This window comes from Hermetia illucens, chromosome 3, assembly GCF_905115235.1.
Source record: "Hermetia illucens chromosome 3, iHerIll2.2.curated.20191125, whole genome shotgun sequence".
Classification (NCBI taxonomy): domain Eukaryota; kingdom Metazoa; phylum Arthropoda; class Insecta; order Diptera; family Stratiomyidae; genus Hermetia; species Hermetia illucens.
Genome location: NC_051851.1, coordinates 158,750,641 through 158,773,276, shown reverse-complemented (window position 1 = coordinate 158,773,276; position 22,636 = coordinate 158,750,641). Strand labels below are relative to the sequence as shown.

The window sequence follows — 22,636 nt, the reverse complement described above, 5'->3', positions numbered from 1 at the left end:
AATTACCGGCACGTTTGCGGACACAGTATGTGACCGCTTGGATGCAACTCTGCATGAAATCCACAGTTGGTGTCTCCGCAATGGTCTCACGGTGAACACTAGGAAGCTTGGACTAGTGAACACTAGGAACGTCAGGTGGGGCAGCTGTACGCTACCCACCTTATCAAGGGCGGAAATTCAGCTGGCACAAACAGTCAAGTACTTAGGAGTACATTTCGACTCGAAGTTAACATGGAAGCACCATATCCAGGAACAATATCTGAAATCCTGCAGATTGCTTTGGTGCTGTAGGAATGCGATAGGTAAGACCTGGGGACTTTCACCAAAACGGATACACTGGATGTACTCGTATACATCCATAATAAAATCCATTTTGATGTATACATGCATCGTCTGGTGGTCAAGACTGAACTTTGCTAACAGCAGGAAGCTGCTAACGCAGATTCAGAGATTTGGTTGCCTAAGTATTACTGGAACAATGAGGACTACGTCGACTACGGCACTTGAAGCTATCCTAATTTTACCCCCCATTCACTTGGAGGTGAAACGGAAAGCAGCCAATGAGGCTCGATACCCTTGGGGCGTGGAAAGGCAGCCAATCATACAGTCATGCGTCTATCTGGAAATTTCTTGACAAACATCCGGAAGCCCTGATGCCGACCGATCATATGGTTTCCAGATTCGTCTTTGAAAAGACATACACTGTCGTAATCACCGAAAGAGAAGAATGGTGGACAAATGGCCATGAGTTTTTTCAAATTATAGACTTAATAATCTTCACTGACGGGTCAGTCATGGAGGGCGAATCGGGCGCAGGGGTGTTCTCGGAGAATCCGATTATAGAACTGGCTGGACCCCTCGGAAAAATGACTACCATATTCCAGGCGGAGATATATGATATTTCATTGGCAGCAGAAGAATGTCTGCGACAAAAATGTAGGGGTCGCACTATTCGCATCTGTTCCGACAGTCACTAAATAGCAACGACATTATCAAGCTGGTTGGTGTGGAGTTGTCATCAGGTGCTGCTGAAACTTGGCCGACTGAACGAAACATTCCTGATGTGGGTGCCGGGGCACTCTAACATCGGCGGTAATGAGGAGGCTGACAGACTGGCTCGCCGAGGATCTGGATACACAATGGTGGGGCCAGAACCAGCTTTTGGAATCCGACCATCCACTGTTAAGTCTACTCTGAAGGGTCGAATTGCAAGGATTCACGCATCCGAGTGGAGAAATTTGGACTCTTGGCGGCAGGCGAAAATCCGTGTGAAATAGCCTAGCGCCACCAGAGCGGCATTTTTGTTGTCCTTTAAGAAGTGGAACATGAAAACCCTAGTAAGGCTTTTAACGGGACATTACTCCTTAAACTATCATATGGAAAAGATTGGGATAGTGGTTTCAGCTATGTGCAGCCAATATGAGGAGGAGGAGGAGACGGCCCTGCACTTTTTATGCAGCTGCTCGGCCTCTCGGACGAAGATACCTTGGGAAGGTTTTCTTCAAGAATCGGCACACCCTCTGCTTCTGGAGAATGTGCTCAGATTCAATAAAGCCTGCGAACGTGGCATCCGGGAAGCCGTTGAATAGGCGATTTATGGGGTATTAGTACATACCATACCATACCATAGTACAATGGGCCTGACAATGGCCTGAGTACTCGGAGCTGTGTTTCCCCCAATAAACTAAACTAACTAACTGGACTACTGCTTGGTAGTCCGACGCGGACAAAACGTCGGCCTCACTGTCTCTGAACTTTTGGTAATCCATATACTGACCTTTATACAGACCCGCTTAAAAGTGGTGATGTGATTCACAATGCTAACGAAAATCTAAGTGCTTCAATGGCGCTTCGTGATGATGAGTATTGTTTGCACTTTCTGCTCCGTGAATTTACATTTTTAACAACTCGATTTGCTGCTGGGAGTCCTAAGTCCGCACCCACTTAGTGACGGACCAAACCACTTGGGAAGCAACTTACTTCCTCTTTTGTAGTTCACGGACTTCTCTTTTTTGAGTTAAACCCAAGTTTTCAAAAAAGCAAAAAAAGTTGACTTACGGTTTCGTCCAGGGCAGAGGCAACTCGTCAGACGCTGCCTCACCTCTGCCCTGGGAGCAGCGCAAACACCCATTACGTGTTTGCGATTATATTTAAGTGGAGCGATTACCATCTGTCGTTACTGAGGCAGCGTCTGTTGAGTTGCCTCTGCCTTGGACGAAACTGTCAGTCAACTCGATTTCCTTCAGATGTTTTGTCACCACAACCAATACTACCTGTGGCGTTATCAACTTGTTGAAGTAGTTACGACATTTTACATGACGTTCCACAGTAATGAAATACCTGCGGAAGTATTGCTCTTTGAACCTATCATCAGTGTCGCACCAAAGCGACTTATGATTTTTAAGCCGATGAATTGCACGGACTGTTTCTTCTATACTTGATGGAGGCAATATTTGTCCATCGCCTTCAGCTGGCGGGACCTCCAACTCGCCGATATTTTGGTTGTTGAGCAATTCCTCAAAATACGTTCCAATATGCCCATTCTGTCCGAAATCACATTTTCCTCTTTGTCTCGGCAGGATGAACATCGAAGTGTATAAGGCTTCATCCTGCTGACTTGTTGGTAAAACTTGCGTACCTGGTGCGGTTGCTCCCTGTACTTTTCGAGTTCACAGACCTGTTGATTCTCCCAGGCTTCCTTTTTCCGTCTGTGAAGTCGCTTCCCCGCTCGTCGGAGTTTCTGATAACTCTCTAAGCGCGCCCGCATCCTTTGCGAATGTAACAGTACCCGGTATACAGCATTCTTCCGTTCCGTTGCTAACTTGCATTCATCGTCGAACCAGCCTTTTCGGTCCCTGTCGAACACATTTAGTGCAACGATGTTGCATAAGCCTTATATTGGAACAGGGTGCCGGCTAGCTGCTCAGCAGCATTCTGTACAGTACAGTCTGTACAGGGAGCGCACGTTCCATGAGAAAATGCGCAAATCGTTAATTCGTTGTCGTGGTCGGGTTTGTCGTTGTAAAATCCATCCTGTCCGAGGGAGCCTCGGCTCCGTGGCTTCGTAACATCGGTTTTCCGTGTAGGGTTGTCACATTTTGTCCCGTTTTTAGGCGCGGGAGACTCGCCTTCATTCTTCTCCGTCTGCAGTTTTTCGTGAAGAAAAAACTCCAGCGATCACCACGTGGAGGTGAAGATAGAGTTTGATAGTAGAGCTATTGGTGTTGGTTCAGCAGGCGTTTTCCAGGTTTTATGCTCCATCGTGGGCACCAATCCACGTTTCGCCCTGGGACCTATGCTACCTTTTGACCGCCGCCCGCAAGAGTTACCAGCAGAAGAAGCTCACCATGCTAATGGTGGAGTGAATAAATAAAGACGCTCAGGGTAAATTGCTTGCAAGCCCGACGAATCGTCCATAGTTCGAGGAGAAGATTGGACTTCCAGGAGCTGCTCTCCACATCCCTAATCGAGGCACGATTTGCAGAAGGCGCCCAAACAAAGCGAAAACAGAAGCTCTAAAAAGCAAAGAAGCTGACGTAAATCCCTGGAATACAGCCTATGGGGTGGTGATGTTTAAAATAAAATCATAATAGGTTTGGGCATGATGACCCGCCATTATGCACAACCTGTCCAGGCGAGGAAGAAGACGCAGAGCATAGAATATTCTATTGGAGTTCCTTTGCGGCATGGAGGATCAACATTTCAAGCGTGCATCTTCTGGTGGAGCGCATGCTTTAGTCGGAAGACAAAATGGCAGAAATTAGGGACCTTCGTAACTAATGTACAAAAAGAACTTCGTATAGCGGAAAGGGAGAGACGAGCAACAGCCATACAGGAATGATAGCGTAATTGCTAAGCGGCCCCGTGAAGTAACATCTAATGACAGTCCTCGGGGTGAGCGGTTGAAGGAGGCACGGGTATGGTTTAGTACGTAGGAGTGGATTTATGTCCACGAACAGTAAACGTCAGCAGTTCTGCTGAAGTCTTTGAAAGATTCCACTACGCAAGGAAGCCCGAAAAACGTTATGACTGTTTGTTGAGGCTTGTCAGATCGCCAACAAGCGCTAGCAACCAAGCAAAATACTCTATCCACACGTTTGCCCTTGAGACTGTTTGTTAAGATTTAAGATTCATCCATCCTTAAACAAAAATTTAGCTTCGGTCGATTTTAAGCGGTTTTCCGTTCAATATATTTTGTACCACCATCATCTGTGCATGCATGGCAACATCTTTTTCAAGTTCACCCAACTACTGGCCTACACTGACGATATTGATATTATGGGAAGAACAATCCGAGATGTACAGCCTAACTTCATTCAGATCGAGCAGGCAACGAGAGATCTTCGGCTGCACATTAATGAGGGCAAGACGAAGCACATGGTGGCAACGTCAGCACCAAAAACCAACCGTCTTACTGAACAACACAATGATCTTGTTCGTCCTGGGAGACCCAGGTTTTTTAGCAAGAAAAATTGCGAGCTCTTGGCCGCGATCGAGAGAAGAACCCTCCGAAGAATTTTTGGCTTCCTACATGAGGATGGACCATGCCGTGGCCTACATAACGACGAACTCTATGAGCAATACCACAATGCGGTGGGTGGGCCACCTAATCCATATGGAAGAGGATGATCCAGCCCGGAAAGTCTATAAGGGCAATATCTATGGTAGAAAAAGAAGAAGAGGCAGACCCTGTCTGAGATGGAGCGATGGCGTAGGTCAGGACGTCAGACGGAATTTAGGGATATCGAATTGGTGGACTTTGGCGCAAAACCGGGGTGTCTGGAGTTCCTTACTATGGTAGGCCTAGACCGGATACCGGTTGTTGCGCCGTTGATGATGATAATGATCATGTTTGCGATTATAGATTAGGAAACGATTACCACCTATAATTATTTCGGTCACGTTGCTCTCAAAGTAGAGCTGACGAAGTCCCAAATTATCTTCGTCTTTTCTATTAACACAAAGATCTATAGCAAACCAGGTCAACTACGGGCAACGAGGTCAAGAGGCTGACGCTTAACCGGCTGAATCATTTCTCCATTATACGTATAGGGTAGGTAGGTAGGTATGAGTGGCCGCTCCGAGGAACCCAATTAGCGCTTTGGTGCGCCGTTTTGATGCCACAAACTCCTAAGACCGTGACTGTTGTTATCGGAACAGGGAAGCGGAGTCCAGCTGGCTCGGATCTTCAGAGGTCCCCAAAGAATGGTTTAACCAGTGTCCGCAGCCTGGCTCGAGCCAGAGCCGGGCAATCGCAGAGGAAGTGCATGAGGGTTTCCCTTCCTTCTCCGCAGCTTCGGCAATGCGAGTTGTAGGGTAAGCCGAGTCTAGCGGCATGGTCCCCTATAGGCCAGTGCCCCGTGCAGACCGCCGTAATCTTGAATGCATTTGCACGCGTCTGGCACAGGAGCTCTCGTGATCGGGCTATGTTATAAGCGGGCCAAATTCTCCTTGACTTGGCACGGCTTGTAAGCCTTCGCCATATCAGGCCCGCGGCTGCTAGGTAGTGCGAGTAGACTCGGCCCCCGACAGCCGCCAGCGGAACACCGACTGTGTTCCCCGAGGGACTGCCAAGAGCAGAGCCTTGCCTGGCCAATCCGTCAGCCCGCTCATTCCCTTCTATGTTCCTATGCTCGGGAACCCAGAGGACAGTGATCTTGAGCGTGCCGCCCAGATGGTTGAGCGTGTCTCTGCACTGCCCCACCAACCGGGAAGATGTCGTCGTTGAGTACAAGGCCTTGATGGCCACTTGGCTGTCGGTCAGAATGGCTATGTTACGCTTGGGGCTCGAATCACGCTCCAGCCATCGACAGACTTCCAATATCACCAGTACTTCCGCCTGGAATACACTGGTGAAACCTGGGAGACCATACGACTTGGATACACCGTGTGTATTCGAGAAAACCCCCGCGCCGACTCCATAGGCCATCTTTGATCCGTCCGTAAAGAATACCGTGTCATAGTCTTGCAACACGCCGCCGGTCTTCCACTTTGCCCTGGTTGGAAGGTCCACAGCAAAGTTTCTCGTGAAGTTCAGCTTGCGTGTGACATAGTCCGTGGGGGATGCCCAGATTTCTCGAGGTATTTCATCTAGAATGTTGCTGTGGCCGTAGGACTTCGCTGCCCAGCATCCGGACTCACGTAGTCTGACGGCACTGCACGCTGCAACATATTTGATGTGGTGGTCAAGGGGGAGGAGATGCAGGAGTACATTGAGAGCATCTGCCGGGCAAGACTGCAGAGCCCCCGTAGCACCTGCACACGCGGTTCTTTGAATCCTATTAAGCTTCGTTCTATTGTATTTCTTCTTCAAAGCCTGCCACCATACAATAGATCCGTACGTCAGGATCGGACGCACTACAGCGGTGTACATCCAGAGAACCATCCTCGTCCGGAGACCCCATTTCTTGGCAAAGGTTCTCTTACAGGCATAGAAGGCTATACAGGCCTTCTTAACCCTCAGTTCTATGTTCAACCTCCAATTTAGCTTAGGATCCAGGATTACACCCAGATACTTCACATTAGAGGAAAGAACCAATCTTTGTTCATTCAGCCGTGGTAGATGGAATTCAGGTATCCTTGTCTTGGTGGTGAATAGCATCAGTTGCGTTTTGGTTGGGTTTATGCTGAGTCCGCATCTTGCGGCCCACAGGCACACCCTTCGCAACGCTTCTTCCATGATGTCGCTCATAATGGACAGAAACATCCCAGATACTAGTATCACCAAGTCGTCGGCATACGCCACCACCTTCACCCCGCTGCTGTCTAATGTATGTAAAATTTTGTCCATTACTATTAACCAGAGCACCAGTGAGATAGCACCACCCTGGGGCGTGCCTCTGTTCACAGCTCTGGTCAAGTGGTTGCCTCCCAGATCGGATTGGATTATCCTGGTACTCAGCATGGATATAATCCAATGGGTGAAATACCCCTCCAATCCAATACCGATCAAGGCTTCCTTGATGGCGTTGGTACTGACGTTGTTGAAAGCTCCTTCAATATCTAAGAAGGCAGCAAGGGTATACTGCTTGTACTGCAGCGACCGCTCAACCGTGCCAATTACCTCGTGGAGGGCGGTTTCTGTGGATTTTCCTTTGAGGTAGGCATGCTGGGACTTAGAGAAAGGCGTTCTCTCCATAATCGTCCTTAAGTGAAAGTCCAGGACGCGTTCTAGGGTCTTCAGCACGAAAGAGGTCAGGCTGATTGGCCGAAAGTCCTTCGCGGACTCATGACCGCGCCTGCCCGCTTTCGGTATGAAAACCACCCGTGCGCGCCTCCAAGACTGCGGTACGTATCCTAAAGTGATGCAGCTCCGGTAAATCTCAACAAGCCACGGCACAACCCTTTCCTGCTGCTTCTGTAGCATGACTGGCATTATGCCATCTGGGCCTGGAGATTTGTATGTGGAGAAGCTGTTTATAGCCCAGCCGATCCTATCCCCGGTAATTACCGATTTGATAGTCTCGCACAGCTGGGGTTGCCGTAAACCCTTCAAGCGAGGTTCTGACTCACAGTCCTCCTCGCTGGAGGGAAAGTGCGTTTGCACCAGCAGCTCCAAGGTTTCACTAGAAGATTCCATCCAGAAGCCTTCCGACTTTTTAAGGCAGGATGGACTCTTATGTTCCTTGGACAGAATCTTATTGAGCCTCGCGGATTCACTAGTGCTTTCAATGTTCTGACAATAGTCTAGCCAAGACCGCCTCTTCGCGGTCCTGATGGCCGACTTGTACTTCTTTAGGCAGTCGTTGTATGGCTGCCAGTATTTTTGCCTGTAGCAGATGTTGAAGATTTCTCTGGTCAGCTTCCTGAGACTAGAGAGATCTTCGTTCCACCACGGTGGCAGGGTCTTTTTGCTGTACTTAGCAGGGCACGAGACTTTGAAGGCGGTATCAAAAGCCTTCTCCAGAGCCCCGACCTTTGACTCCAGTTCGTCTGTCGTGCCAATCCTACCAATTTGCGCACCGGAGAGTTTGTTCTTAATTACCTGACCAAACTTTCTCCAGTCGATCCTCCTGGGGTCTCTAAAGGGCTTGGAAACCTCTGCGGCGAGATCTAGACTGAAGAGTATCCAACTGTGGTCAGAGAAGGATCTCTGGTCAGACACTCTCCAGTCCTCCACCCTAAGAACCCCGTTGTCGGTTATTAGGGTGATATCAAGGACCTCCTCCCAACCGTCACAGTTCTCCGAGCAGGAGAAATGAAAGGTTGGTGTACTGCCCCTGTTACACACCGATAGATTTGAAGTAATAATAAAATCAAAAAATGACTCACCTCTTTCGTTGATTTCAGAGCTGCCCCAAAGCGTATGCCTTGCATTTGCGTCGCAGCCTATCAGCAGGTTGGCTTTCTTTGATGTTATGGTGTTCGCCAGATGTTGTAGTTCTTGTGGCGGAGCTGATCGGTCGTGAGCCATGTACGCCGAGGAAATATACACGTTCTCTGCCCCCACCTGCTCCAGCTTGACCACAACTAGGTCACTGGAACTCAGGTCCGGGCACAGGAAAGCGTGCAGACTCTTCCTCGCAAGAATACATGCTCTAGGTTTAGCCTGATCAGCGTCTCCTGTGCTGTGGAATAAATTAAAATATTTGCTTTGGAGCCCTTTGATGGTTCGGTCGCTTCCGACCCAGGGCTCCTGTATTAATGCGATGTCGATGTCTTCCTCTAAGAGGAAGACGAGCAGATTAGCCGAGGCACACTTCGAGTGCTGCAGATTTATCTGCGTTACCCTCAGCATGATCTGCTTGCGTGGGGGGTTCGACAGCCCCCGTCGGACCGTCGATCGACATCTCCTCCAACAGCTCGTTGGCGGCGTCGATTGGGTCAAGGTCGTCGTCCGGTTTTGCAGAGCGGAACACTTTTACTTTGGCATTCCTGACTCCGAACCACACTTTGTAATCGGCCTTTTTCAGTGCCTCCAGGCACTCCTCGTTTATGCGGAGCAGTACGGGCTGGCTGTTTATCTGAGGTTCCTCCTCCTTTATAACAACCCAGTCGTCCATGGGAATCCCGGGGTTGTGAAGGCGCAGGAAATGGACCAGCTTGTCCTTCTCCATGCGGATCTTCGGCAACCAAATGCGAGCGACCGGTCTCCTGGGAATCTCGTCGTAAGGGATAATCTTGAGCTTAACGCCCTCCCAAGCGTATAATATAATAAACTTTTCTTGTAACTTTCAAAGGTTTACACGCAACAACATATGATTTCCCTTAATTTTCCAAGAGTTCCCAAAGCGAATATGTTACGGTTTTCCTCCTCGAATTTTCTACACGTGTCATCATTTTGAAAATAAATAAATAAACCAACGTTTGCAAAAGATGACATGAATAATATTTTTAATGATGCATATTTTCCTGGAGGACGAGAGCATCGGAAGGAGCTACATAAAATACTTCCTTCCTGCACACTTGGTTTTGGCCAAGTCAGCACGAATCCTTAATAAGGAGAGGGATGCAATCCATTGCGAGATAGTAGTAACGAGTGCATAAACCGTTTCCACTCAAGGGAAACGACTCTCAAATTGGGAAACTTTATCGATGTTGACGATGATGGCGGTGATTCTGTCGTTGTTGCCTGCAGCCCGAACACAATACAATGTTGGAAGTTTTTGAACTTGATTCTCACAATTTTCCCGTATATGGAGGGACGAAAATAAAACAGATAATGTGCTGCGATTTGAAAGGAGTGAAGTCAGTGCTCGACGTTGGGCTAGGGTTTCGGGTGTACTGTCCCCAAATCAGGCAGGATGGCAGCATCTGCTGTGCACTTGTATCGATAACAATTGTCCATTGTGCAAGGACCAAGTCAAATTGAGGAAGGTGCAGTCAAGTTGCATACTCGGGCTTGTCGGTACTTTGGGAGAAGATTGTATAGTGATGATGTTGCTGGAATGAAATCCTGGCAATGCCAGTGAGAAGCATTCAATGGGGCAATAGATCGAACCCGGATGGTCCATATAGATGTCCAATTTTCCAGGAAATTTCACGGCGTTATATCACCCGAAAATATTTGTTCCGATTGACTGGTTCTGATAGAATTAAATCAGCTTTAAATTACCAATATTTATGTAAATCTGGATCAGGAAACGATGAGTAAGCTCAGAGAGGACTCAAGGGAGCTGAGTGTGCTAAGTCAATTCAAAGTATGAAGATATCTGTAAGGACGTATGCAATCCGTTGGAGATTAGAAATATTTCTTTTAAGCAATTCCCAACAAAAGTTTTACAACTACTCGGAAACCGGAAGGATGTAACTCACTGTATGCGTAAGCGTTCACAGTACCCACCCTTCCACCAAATTTGGTGTCAATTGCTGTGAGGAATGACCAGATCTCCCATGAGGCGTGAACCGGGTTGGCGCTAGTGTTTGCTCATCTCATCTCATTTCGTGGGCCAAAATGGATATGGGAAAGATACCCAGAAAATAAAACCAACCAGGAAGAAGAGAGAAGGAGGAAACTTACGGTGCAGGGGCTTGGAGCCCCAGTATCGGAGGCTTTTGAGAGGGAGCAAGTGGACTACCGGTGCTCCGAGACCAAGAAATTAACCTGTTCAGGAGAAGCTCTTCAATTTTTCGATCGCCACCAATGCCAAAGACGTTAAAATATAAAACGCAACAAAGTACGTTAAATGCTACGGGGAAGGTACGTTTAGAAGGAGTAATCCGGCCAAGAGTCAAGAGCAAAGCCCTGATCGGAAGGAACGACCTTTCAAGCAGGTTGGAGTAAAAATAATTGAGCTGTCCGAGTTTATCAAAGACAAGCACAACGTACACCATGCTATTAAAAACATGGCCCATGGAGAACCATTAGGGTCCTCTATAGTAGGTCGCAGGAGCAGGAAAGAGGTCCAAAGGGAAAGCCGAAACCTGCCATTCCAAAAGTGGCACAGGCGACCTAAGTGACATCGAACCGTAGTGTGAGCGACCTGCCAGCAAAAAAAAAAAGAATCCGGGAGAAAGGCGGTGATCTTGCTTCCTTCATCAGTGCTAGCAAGTCTAAGTAAGTAAGACTTCCTTGTTCTCTGTCTCTCTATTTGGAGAAAGGCATTTCGTATATCATGCAATGATGCCAATTGACATCTTGGTAGATGAGATGACGAGTATATACAATCTGAAGTCAGTCTCTTTTTTGTCGCAGACGAAGATCGCCGAAAGGGAGAGATCTGAAAATAGATGGCCGGAATGTTGGGACCACTTGGAAAAGAGTCGACAATATAGGAAGATTAATTATATTTCGACTCAGTTTTTAATGGGGCAGGTTCAAATTGGGCAATTCAACCAATTGTCCAAACTGCGAGGGAGTTCCCGACCACTCAGAGCACACATTCTTCCACTGTCCGATATTCAGAGACGAGCGAAGAAACTTTAAAGGGAGGAGGAAACTTTAAGTCAAGCACAGGCCACAGTCTTCTGACGACTGCTGATTTCTACCTCCTTACAAAAAAAAAAAAAAAAAACAGACATACAGCAAACGACTTTAATGGTTTTATTTTACACAAAACTTTAAGATTGACTATGGCAAGTATACTCAGAAAATAAACCAAAAATGGAGGAGGAGAAGGACCATTGTTACGAAGCATGCTTCGGAAACTTTATCGCATGCTTATAAAGACTGTTCCGCTCGAAACGTCGCACCGTAGGGTCAAAGCTCTTACTGTACAAGACTATGATCTTACCAGTCCTCATGTATTCCTCGGAAACTTGGGTTCTTAGCAAGAAAAATTGCGAACTCTTGGCAGCGTTCGAGAGAAGAATCCTCCGAAGAATTTTTGGCCCCCTATATGAGGATGGACGATTCCGTAGCCTACACAATGGCGAAATCTATTACGATACCATAACCGTCCGGTTGTGGATAAAATCCGGCTCAATAGGTTACGGTGGGCGGGTCACTTAATCCATATGGATGAGGATGATCCCACCCGGAAAGTCTATAAGGGCAATATCTATGGTAGAAAAAGAAGACGAGACAGACCCTGCCTAAGATGGAACGATGGCGTAGGTCAGGAAGCCAGACAGCTTTTATGGATATCGTATTGGTGGACCTCGGCGCAAAACCGGGATGTTTGGAGTTCCTTATTAAGGCAGGCCTAGACCGGATACCGGTTGTTGCGCCGTTGATGATGATGATGCTTCGAAAATTCGGTAACAGTAGTTGTGGGGGTTTGAAAGGGGGGAGGGTCTTGGTCGTCGATATCCAGCGGTTGCAGCACCTCAGTAGTAGGAAACTTGATTGCTGAGGTATCCTTGTTACATTGAAGGGAAAAAAGCGTGGGATAGAGAGATGAAAGAGATAGAATAGAAATCAGATGTATCGGATGATCGATTTGGAAAGGCTTTTAAGCTTGAAAGGTCGCGTCGGCTGCTATGGTAACTATGTTCATTGGTTATCGAGATTGGTGTCGGGATCCGGCAAGGAGGGTCATTGGTTTGATACTAACGCTTTTGATACAAAGCATGAATATAAAAGGGTGCAAACTGGAGCAGCATACCTTTCTCGAGAAATGAACTGTGTGTTCACAAGTCAGAAGCGGAAACATTCGGGCCTTGATAAAGGGTCCTACTTTGACCTATATGAAGGCACGTTCAATTATCGAGTTGCACTTTGCACATGTGGCAAATGCAGCTAATATCTCCTTAATATAAGGTAAAGGAGGAAACGAAGTAAGGATAAAATTGGCGAGGCCTTAGTGGTTTAGCAAGTTATAAAGAAGGGAAAAGCCGCTTCATTGACGAAAGCTGAGGTGGTCAAAACCCCTGCCGAACTCGTTGTTAATCAGTTGCGGCTTCTACTCGAATACCTACAAAAGTAGAAGAATCCTATACTCGGAAGCACGAAAAAGGGATAAAAGTCAGCAACTGTAAAGAAAGAGACAAACAAGTTTCAGCTGGACTTGAGCAATAGTGTGAGCTGCATTCGGCAAACACAGAAAGGGGATCGGCACATGATGTAACCTATTTTTACTTTGCCAAGCCAATAATAGCGATCTCGGTACCTACAAATTCCACTGGCGTTATTTACGATGGACGCATCAACGAATGTCTTAAATCCGAAATCTCCAGGACGGACGACAGTCCGGTTCGCTCCGCAGCTATCTATGGTTCCTAGGGCTGGCCGGCGACCAAAAACAATAGACTCCACCTCACGGTAATAGGGATGAAGATATTCGGAAATTAAGATATCCCCAACTGATATGGCATTTCATCCATCGTGGAAAAACCCCGAGAGAGATGTGTTCGCTGATATGATTTAGAAATCCGCGCTGACGGGAACTGATTAGCGAACATTGGCTTGAACAAACGACCGAAATATTGACCGCTAGTGAGAGTCTCTCGATTTCACCTGAACCAAACCTATGGCAGAGAAACGTGATGAATCTGATATAGACGAGTCGACCCGGCTCCTGAAGAGGACGAAGGCCAAAGAAGAAAATTTTGTTAACGTTTTTCTATTTTAGACGCCAAGAGAACTCCTGGCCAAATGAAAATCTTTCTTTCAACAAGGTCGGGCTAAGGTAATTTATTATCGTATACTACCGGTTGCTTTTGTTTATCGAGTTAGCATGTGATCTTCAGATCGATAGTGCAGGTTTCATCGATCGTCTTCGGTGGTCGATGAGATTATCGTGGAATCAGCTTGGGATGTGATGGGCACTGGCAAGTTCTCCTAGTACATTTTCGTCAGTCGCTCTTCTTCGTTTTTTAGCCGAGTAGCCATGAAGCTATTTCCGACTCCACAGAAGAGCTATAGCCCGTATAGCGAATTCGCTGTTTCTTTCCTGGATGCCTCATTGTCATCTAACCCAACATGGCCTGGAAGCTAGAGTATCCAGACCTTATTGAGCGAGCCAAGCGTGTTCAGTTTGGTAAAGCATTTCTACACCAGTTTGGAATTCACCTGGTAGTACCTAAGTGCCTTAATAGCCGCTTGACTGTCGCTTTGAATAATAATGTTAAAAACAATCGTGGGCCTCGCCAGGCGAGACCACTTTTAACCAAATTGACCACATGGTGATCGAACGCCGCCACCTCTCAGCCAGTCAGAATATATAGGGGGGGGGGCAATATAGTTTTGGATCACTATCTCGTTGGCATTGTGGTCCGGGCTTGAATTACAACACCACCTACAATAAGGTGAGAGTGAATGCTGAAGCCATTTATAACACAGCCCTCCATAATACGTATAAGGGGAAATAGATGCCGCAACAACCGCAGTCAACAAAGATCTTGGAGATGAAGCATCAACAAATGACTTACACACCTCGATGCTCATCCTGCCGAGAGAAACAGGGAAATCAGATAGAATGGGTATATTGGAGCGATGGGTTGAGTTCTTTGATGAACTGCTGAACAACCAAAACATGGGCGAGTTGCAGGTTTCAACCACCAAGTACAGAAGAAACAGTCATGGGCATAAAAATCATAAGTCGCCAGGAGTCGATGGAATTACAGCCGAATTGGTTAAATTATCAACTTATGCTCAAGATGTGGGACAGAGAATCAATGCCTGACGATTAGCAACGAGGCATTATCTGTCCCATATATAAAAAGGGAGATATCACGCAGTGCAGCAATTATGGAGGTATCACGTTGCTGAGTACCATATATAAGGTATTCTCCGCTCTTTTGCTAGGTCGGATAGCCCCATACGCCCAGAACATTATTGGCCCACACCAAATAGGCTTCACTCCAGGCAAATCAGCAACAGATCAGATTTTCTCTCTGCGGCAAGCGATGGAAAAACTGTTGGAATATGGATATCAGTTGTACCATCTTTGCAGGGTAAAACTGTACATGACCATGAGAGAATTCGGTATTCCGACGAAATTCATAAGACAGACTAGACTGACCCTGACCAATGTGTGAGGCCAGATAAAAGCAGCAGGATCACTGTCGAGACCATTCGACATCAAGAATGGTCTAAGCATCCCGCTGCCCCTATTATGCGCCCCCTGTAACCTGGCCCTCGAGAAAGTGATCCACGATGCTGAGGTAAATGCGAGGAGTACAAACTGTCTTAATCCAGATCGAGCAGGCGGCAATCGGCGAGATCTTGGGCTGCAAATCAATGAAGTCAGTACCAAAAACCAACCAATCAACAGCATCAAACCGCACTGGTCAAACGAGAAGAATAAAGATGGAAGACGGCAACTTTGAGACCGTTGATAATTCCTCCTATCCTCCTATCTAGGGTCGAAAATCACAATCGATGATGAAATCCGCGCACGGTTGTTGTCAGCCAGCAGAGCCTATTTCAGCTTAAAAGCGTCAAAGCTCTTACTGTACAAGACAATGATTTTGGCAGTCCGCAGGTATTCCTCGGAGACTTGGGTTCTTAGCAAGAAGAATTGCGAACTCTTGGCCGCGATCGAGAGAAGAATCCTCCGAAGAATTTTTGGCCCCCTACATGAGGATGGAGGATTCCGTAGCCTACATCACAACGAAATCTATGAGCGATACCATGACCGTCAAGTTATGGATAAAATCCGGCTCAATAGGTTGCGGTGGGCGGGTCACTTAATCCGTATGGATGAGGATGATCCAGCGGAAAGTCTATAAGGGTAATATCTATCTATATGGTAGAAAAAAAAGACCAGGCAGACCCTACCTGAGATGGAGCGATGGCGTAGTTCAGGACGCCAGGCAACTTTTAGGGATATCGAATTGGTGAACCTCGGCGCAAAACCGGGATGTCTTGGCTATACCTGGGGCTTTAATTTTGCCAATTTTCTTTGTGTTTTCCACAATTGCTTCTTCAGGGGTGCGTAGGTACGATTTACTTGAAACTTGTGTGTTGTCTCTCTGTCCGTCACACCCGATTTACTCGGAAAGCGCTAAATCATAGTTACGAAATTTGTGTGAAAGCATGCGCTCTGTGTGTCCCTTTACATCCAGCGAGTGGCATCATTTTACGTTGGATTTAAGAGGGCTCCCCATAGATGCGAAAGGGGGTGTACACTTTTTCACAGAATATGGTCATATAGGGCATTAAATGAAAGGGCACGATTTGTACTTTTCGAAACTGATTTCTGATTTCTTACACTGGGTGAAACATAGTGGAGTGAGGGGTCAAAACGTATGCCCTAAAAAATGGAGCAGAACCTACCCGACTGAAAAATCTGAAAGAAATGACTACTGAATTGGCGTTATTTTGACTGAAGTTAGCATTTTTTTGGAACATACACAAATAGAAAAATCTGTCAATTTATAATAAACCTAAAATTACGTCGGTAGTTTCGCCATAATTTTCTAAAATACATTTTTGTACCAAATTTAAGTGATTTCAGCTCCTTCGTTGACATCAAAGCCAAGATTTCTTCTATTCCAATAGGCTTATGATCAGGTACGGAAATATACCAATAGACATGGACTTGGCCCGAGAAACTAAGATCCTTGACGTAGAACGTTTGATTTTCGGAATGGCCATGATATTTCCCTTCTTGATTATACAATGCCGGGAAGTAAGATATCCTATACAAAGATGAAGTCCTTCCTTCCTTATCATTTATTGTTTCCAGCTTCTTTGCCTCTTCCATGGTGTCTACCGGATATTACGCCTGAAATTTCTAGGTGGTTGGAAGCTGAAACCTCGAAGGTCAATAGAGGAACCACACCAGCTTGCTGATGGCACATTTGAATTCAAGCTATGGCGGCTTTGGAAGTCGGTTTGCTACCAAAGTCAACGGAATTATCCAAATGATCAGAATGAGGATGATTCGTGAAGAGGTCCTGAAGGATTTACATTGTGTCGTTAATTTTTTAAAGTTCTTTGTAACATGTTACAGTACCTTGTCTAGCGTATCAGATATTATATAGGTCTAGCGTGATTCAAGGGAGTTTTAGTCCTGATGGTCCCAGCCTCATTATGAGATGAGCTCCTGTGACGAGCGTTCAGTTCATATCTCCATGGAAACATAATTGAGTTTAAATGCTTCCGCTAAATTGTTTATATCAATTTCCAGCTCCAGAGGAGCATCCTATTTTCGTAGTTTCCTGTAAATTATTTAATCCTTGCAGCGCTGATGGCCTGACTAATCTTTTATGCATTCCCATTTGAATTTGTTTTGCATCTAGCGCAGTTCACTTAGCAGCTGCCTATCACTGGAACTTTGCCTGCTAAGTAAGTAAAACATTAAGCACTTCCGCCTATCCATTTGAAATATATATGTTTGCATTGATGGTCGTAAATACAACCCCATTTGAGGATTTGCAACCGAAACCACAGAACTGAGCATACATTCATGGGGATATGGAAAATGCTATGGGCTGGGCGGTTTGGCCTGCAAAAATCAAATACACCGAACGGGTGGGTCCCGAATTAATTAAGCAAACTACGAGTGTGGCAAGGGGTGGATTTCGATAGTTTGAAGTCTCTGTTGGTAGGAATTCGGGGGAGGTTCAATTCCATCCTCGCGTTGGATGGTTCATACAATGACTTTTGGACCTAGACGAAACGCTCTAATATTATGGCCTTGCAGTATATTTCCTCTGCATTGTGGCAATGGTCTATGGTTAGTGTTGTTAGTTCCGTGAAATTCTGTTGTGAGTATTTTTAGGTGGATTTCCGCCAAATCCAGACCACCAAGGGCCAATTTCCCACGCTATTTAAAGTGACATGAATCTCTTCCATGTATATTATAATCAGCAATCTAGACACTTTTCTAGTTGGAATTTTACAGATTTATTGGGTATTCTTCCATGTCTGTTTTCCTGCCTTGCCCAAGTCCTTAAAATATGTAAGGTTGTTACTGGTTTTCCCGCTGAATCAGCAGATAATGTGTTCAGATATGCCTAGCTTCTGCAGGTGGTAGTTTAGCTTGCAGTGGCCTGTGAATATTCGCTCTATGATCCTAAGGCTTTTCTGAGAGAGGTTCAGACAATCCTGCGAATTCATATGTTCCTATAAGAACCTTGAACTTTTGCGCTCCTGGTAAGACCACCCAGTACAGTTCCCTCAACCGTTGCCCTTCTTTCTTAAGTATCAAGACCATAATTACTTCCTACAGTACCTCATAGAAGAGCTCCGATCCATAGTGCGGTTTTTTTGCTATTCTGTATCCTAATGTGACCTGGAACCCAGAGTATTCAGACTCAATAGTTCGAGTCAAGTGCATTTAATTTATTGAGCCACTCCCATACCAGCTTAGAGTTCACTTAGTTGCATTTGAGTGCCTTAATAGGCCCCTGGCTGTCAGTTAGGATTGCAATGTTCACCAGATTAGGATGTATACCATCTAATGAAATACGGACACCACCTTGCCGTGGTGGGGGAGCCTGTAGTAGTTGACTACTGCACTAAGGGTGTCCAAAATATGAATATGGAAACGAAGGATATAAACTCTCCAAGTGGAAAGAAGTCACAGACTTCGAATCCACCCGCGATCATGAGCAATCATGTCGCAGCCGAGGTGAGGATTTTGGAGGTCTTACCACATTCATACCCCCCCTATAGACAAATTTGTAGAAGGCATGCTTTCCGACTCAGTGGAAAGGTTGCATTTAGTGCCTACGGCGAAGTGAGCCAGGAAGGAAAGTACGGTAACTCTCAACTTGGGAGAAACTGGAAATTCGACTACGGCCGGCCCGTCCGCAGTACTGCAGCCTAAATCTACCCGCAAACGGGAGAGGAAGGCTCCGCAGAAGGCAACTTCGGCCACTAAGGAGGGGGGACTACAGGCTCAATCCTGCCTGTCAGGACCTTCTCCTTCACCCTTACCGGGAAGAGCGGAAGAACGGGAAGCTGGTGACGTGGATGCGACTGGTTTCACGCCAGTATGTGGAAATGCATCCAAGCGGCCCGGACACCGTGAACCTGGAAAAGCCCCAAGCCGGCGGCAGACGAGAGCACTGCGAAGGAAGATGAAGTACCTTGGGAATGAGGATAGGGACGTGGCTGTACTACTAGGTGCGGTAACGTCCAAAGAAATCGTACGCAAGGAAGCGCAATCTCCGGCGGAAGGTGGAGATAAACTGGAAACCCCGGTAAGATCCACACTGGACGCACAAGACTCATCTGTCAGCGGTTATGCGCGCAAGAAGCGTGACGGCCAACGCTTTATTGTGCTCCGCACCAGGGTCTACATCCACGCGTCTCGCGACGATTGGGACAGATATGCCAGGAGGTGATCAAATCAGCGAGGAAGATCGCAATGAAGCTGGTTCCCTCATAGAAATACGGACACGAAGGCGGGAAGGAAGAGGACGTATGCGCAAGCTGCAGCCTCTGTTCTGACTGCTGCCGTGGGAGTTTCCTCCAAGGATGGAAAAATGGCAGAGGGACAATTTACCATCCTCCGGGAATGCCTGTGGAAAAAAATGCTGAAGCCTGGAACGGAACCACGATTTAACAATCAAGGCTTTCGCGATGGGTTTCTCCATTTGGAGTGCACTGACGAGGCTGCCTTCAAGTGGCCCTGGCAGGCAATCCCGGCTTGGAGTTCCGGTGGTCGGCCCAAGTTCACTATTGTGAACACTGAGCTACGCAGGACAAAACATGTCGGATGCTGGTTACCGGAACCTCGAAGGAAGGAGGATATCATCTGCATGCTGGGTGAACAGAACCCGGCATGGACTTTAGACATTGGAGGGTAAAGTTCATGAATTCCAGGAAGGACAAACCTACAAACGTGGAGGGTTTCAACTTGGTATTCGAACGATGATGAAATCCGCGCACGGTTGTTGGCAGCCAACAGAGTCTCTTTCAGCTTACAAAAATGTTCCTATCGAAATGTCTCACCATAGGGTAAAAGCTCTTACTGTACAAGACAATGATCTTGCCAGTCCTCATGTATTCTAAACTTGGGTTCTTAGCAAGAAAAATTGCGAACTCTTGGTGGTGTTCGAGAGAAGAATCCTCCGAAGAATTTTTAGCAGCAGCAGTGAAAGTAGCCTACATAACAACGAAATCTATGAGCGATACCACGACCATCTGATTGTCGATAAATTCCGACTCAATAGGTAACGGTGGGCGGGTCACTCAATCCATATGGATCAGGATAATCCAACCCGGAAAGGCTATAAGGGCAATATCTATGCTAGGAAAAGAAGATGAGGCAGACCCTGCCTGAGATGGAACGATGGCGTAGGTCAGGACGCCAGACAGTTTTTAGGTATATCGAATTGGTGAACCTCGGCGCAAAACCGGGACGTCTGGAGTTCCTTATTAAGGCAGGCCTAGACCGGATACCGGTTGTTGCGCAGTTGATGATGATTCGAACTGGACTAAAAGACTCTGAATGTGTTCAGGGGAAGTCACTATATGGTACTCCACTTTTTCCTAGATAGACTGAAATTCAGTCATATCAGGAAATTCCAGGGCATCATCTCCATTTTGAGAGCTAACAACAATGATGGTCTTCGACTCGCACAATATAGAACAAATTGCAGCATCTTCGGTGGGCTCTCCCAAAAGGGAGCTGTACACAGACGATAGTCCATACAAGGATGGAGACCCCGTATGGGGGTTCGCACTGGTGAAGGGACTACAGAGTGAATCCTACCTGCTAGTAACTTCTGCTACACCATCCAAGGAACAGGCGGAAGAAAGGGAAGCCAGAGACGTGAGCGGAACTGACTTGATGCCAGTTCGAGTGATGGAATCTATGTAAACCGGACACCGCAAACCAATCAAGGTGCTAAGTGGAAAACAGATGAATGTTCTGCGGGATGAGATGAGATTTTTCATGGATGAGGACATGGGAACTGCGGTACCTCTAAGTACGGCTTTTCTCAGAGAAATCCAACACGAGGGATCGAGTCTTTGGGGGTACGGTGTGGGGGAAACCTCGTTACATGCGGACTGCCGCAAATGTTTCTAATTGCTTTCCATAACACAATAGACTAAGTTTATGTCGAAAAACATAAAGATTGGTCAAATCAATCTGCAGCATGCCAAAGCTCCCTCCTACCTGTTGGCAGCGAGAATGACAAATCTGCAAGGATTTCCCCTACTTGTTACAGGTGCAAGAGCCGTGGGTTCGATTTAACAGAATCTGTGGCATTGGATCAGTAAAGGGGCTAAGGTCCTTCTATGATGAAAGATCCATAAGACCGAGAGCTTGCGTCCTGACGCCAAGACGATTAGAGTCAACCATGCTGAGACAGTTCTGTTCCCAGGACTTAGCTACGGTCATCATACAATATCAAATAAATGGCGAGAGGAAAAACATCATAGTTGCCTCCGCTTATTTACCTTATGATCCTTTGTATCCTTCACCCACGCAAGAGCTTAGGGATCTGGTGGCATATGCACAATCAAGTGCTCTCAAACTCTTAATAGGTTGCGATGTGAATGCTCAATATATTTGTTGGGTCAGTAACGAATGCAATCCAAGAGCAGAGAATCTATTTGATTTCATCACTTCAGCTGGTCTTATGACTGCAAACGTAAGGGGCGCCCTTACGTTCGTGGGACCGAGAAGAAGCGAAGTAATTGACCTAACAATCTATACCTTAAAAGTCTTAGAGTTGATTACACACTGGCGAGTGCTAGATGAGGTCTCACTATTAGATCACCGATACCTAGAATTCAATCTGACTATTGCGGGCGAACAGTTTGCAGTACAAAGACGGAACCCTAGGAAAACGGACTGGACAACAACAGTGGACAACAACAGTGGAAGAACAGTGGAAGATGGAGGATGAATTGAAAACTCTGAACTGCACACTTTTAGAATGCTATGAAGAGGCTTGTCCTATTTCCCGTGGCCAACGCGATAAAACGTTTCCTTGGTGGAACCGGGAGCTGCAAAAACTCAGGAAATCAACCAGGCGACTTCTGAATCGTGCTTGCAAAATAATAAGAACGAAGACTCGTTAAATTTCAGGAACTCACAGCGTAAATATAAGTGGCCCGTTAGGTATTCGAAACGAGACTCCTTTAGAGCGTACTGTGAGGAATTGGAAGGCGAAAGAGAGACTGCAAGGCTGCGCAGAGTCCTCAAAAGGGATGTGTAGGTCAAGTTGGACTCTCTTAGAAAACCTGACAGTACTTTCACGAGCTCCAGACTGGATTCAGTACAGACCCTCCTGGAAGTACATCACCGGGGAGAACGGGTGAGAGAAGTCGCAGGGGGAGAGTTGACGGTTCTTGCAATCCCTTCAACACGCAAGTGCCAATGAAAAGGTGAGAGCTGTCATACTGTCCTTTGAATATTTTAAAGCACCTGGCATGGATGGCATCTATCCGGCAATGCTAAAGGAGGATATGGAGAACTTAGAGCAATCCCTAAGAAATATTTTTCGAGGATGTCTTGCTCTGGGCTAGGTGCCTTCCTCTTGGCAAATGGTTAAGGTAGTCTTCATACCGAAACCTGGGAAAGATGGCTATTCTAATCCAAAGAACTTCGGACAGATCAGCTTGACTTGATTCTTGCGGAAAGGGTTTGAGAGACTGGTGGAGCGTCACATTCGTGGAAATGCACTTAGGTCGCACCCACTTAGTGAAAACCAACATGCTTATCAGCGTGGAAGGTCCTGTGAGTCCGCTCTTCATTCTTTGATCAACAAAGATAGAGGATGCAACTTTGAATGGTGAGTATGCGATGGGGGTGTTTCTGCTTATAGACTTCGAATCTTAGTCGGTAGGTAGGGGTAGGTCCTTTTAATTGACGCCTATATACATCGCATTCTTCACCAATATCGA

At 46.5% G+C, this 22,636-nt stretch overlaps 1 protein-coding gene across 1 annotated transcript; it reads left to right on the top strand.

Moving 5' to 3' along the window:
- Positions 1–16,157: 16,157 nt before the first annotated feature.
- Positions 16,158–16,821, top strand: LOC119652497. The gene is made up of 2 exons (XM_038056680.1): positions 16,158–16,454; positions 16,512–16,821. The coding sequence occupies exons 1-2, from the start codon at positions 16,329–16,331 to the stop codon at positions 16,713–16,715; spliced, it is 330 nt and encodes a 109-aa protein (XP_037912608.1). The 5' UTR covers positions 16,158–16,328; the 3' UTR covers positions 16,716–16,821.
- The last annotated feature ends 5,815 nt before the right edge of the window (positions 16,822–22,636 follow it).

What these genes read in the sequence shown, in the direction of transcription:
- LOC119652497 (XM_038056680.1), top strand. Translation starts at nt 16,329, where the DNA reads ATGATCAGGTACGGAAATATACCAATAGACATGGACTTGGCCCGAGAA. An exon ending in TGATTATACAATGCCGGGAA is followed by an intron (nt 16,455 to 16,511) that starts GTAAGATATCCT and finishes TATTGTTTCCAG; the next exon opens with CTTCTTTGCCTCTTCCATGG.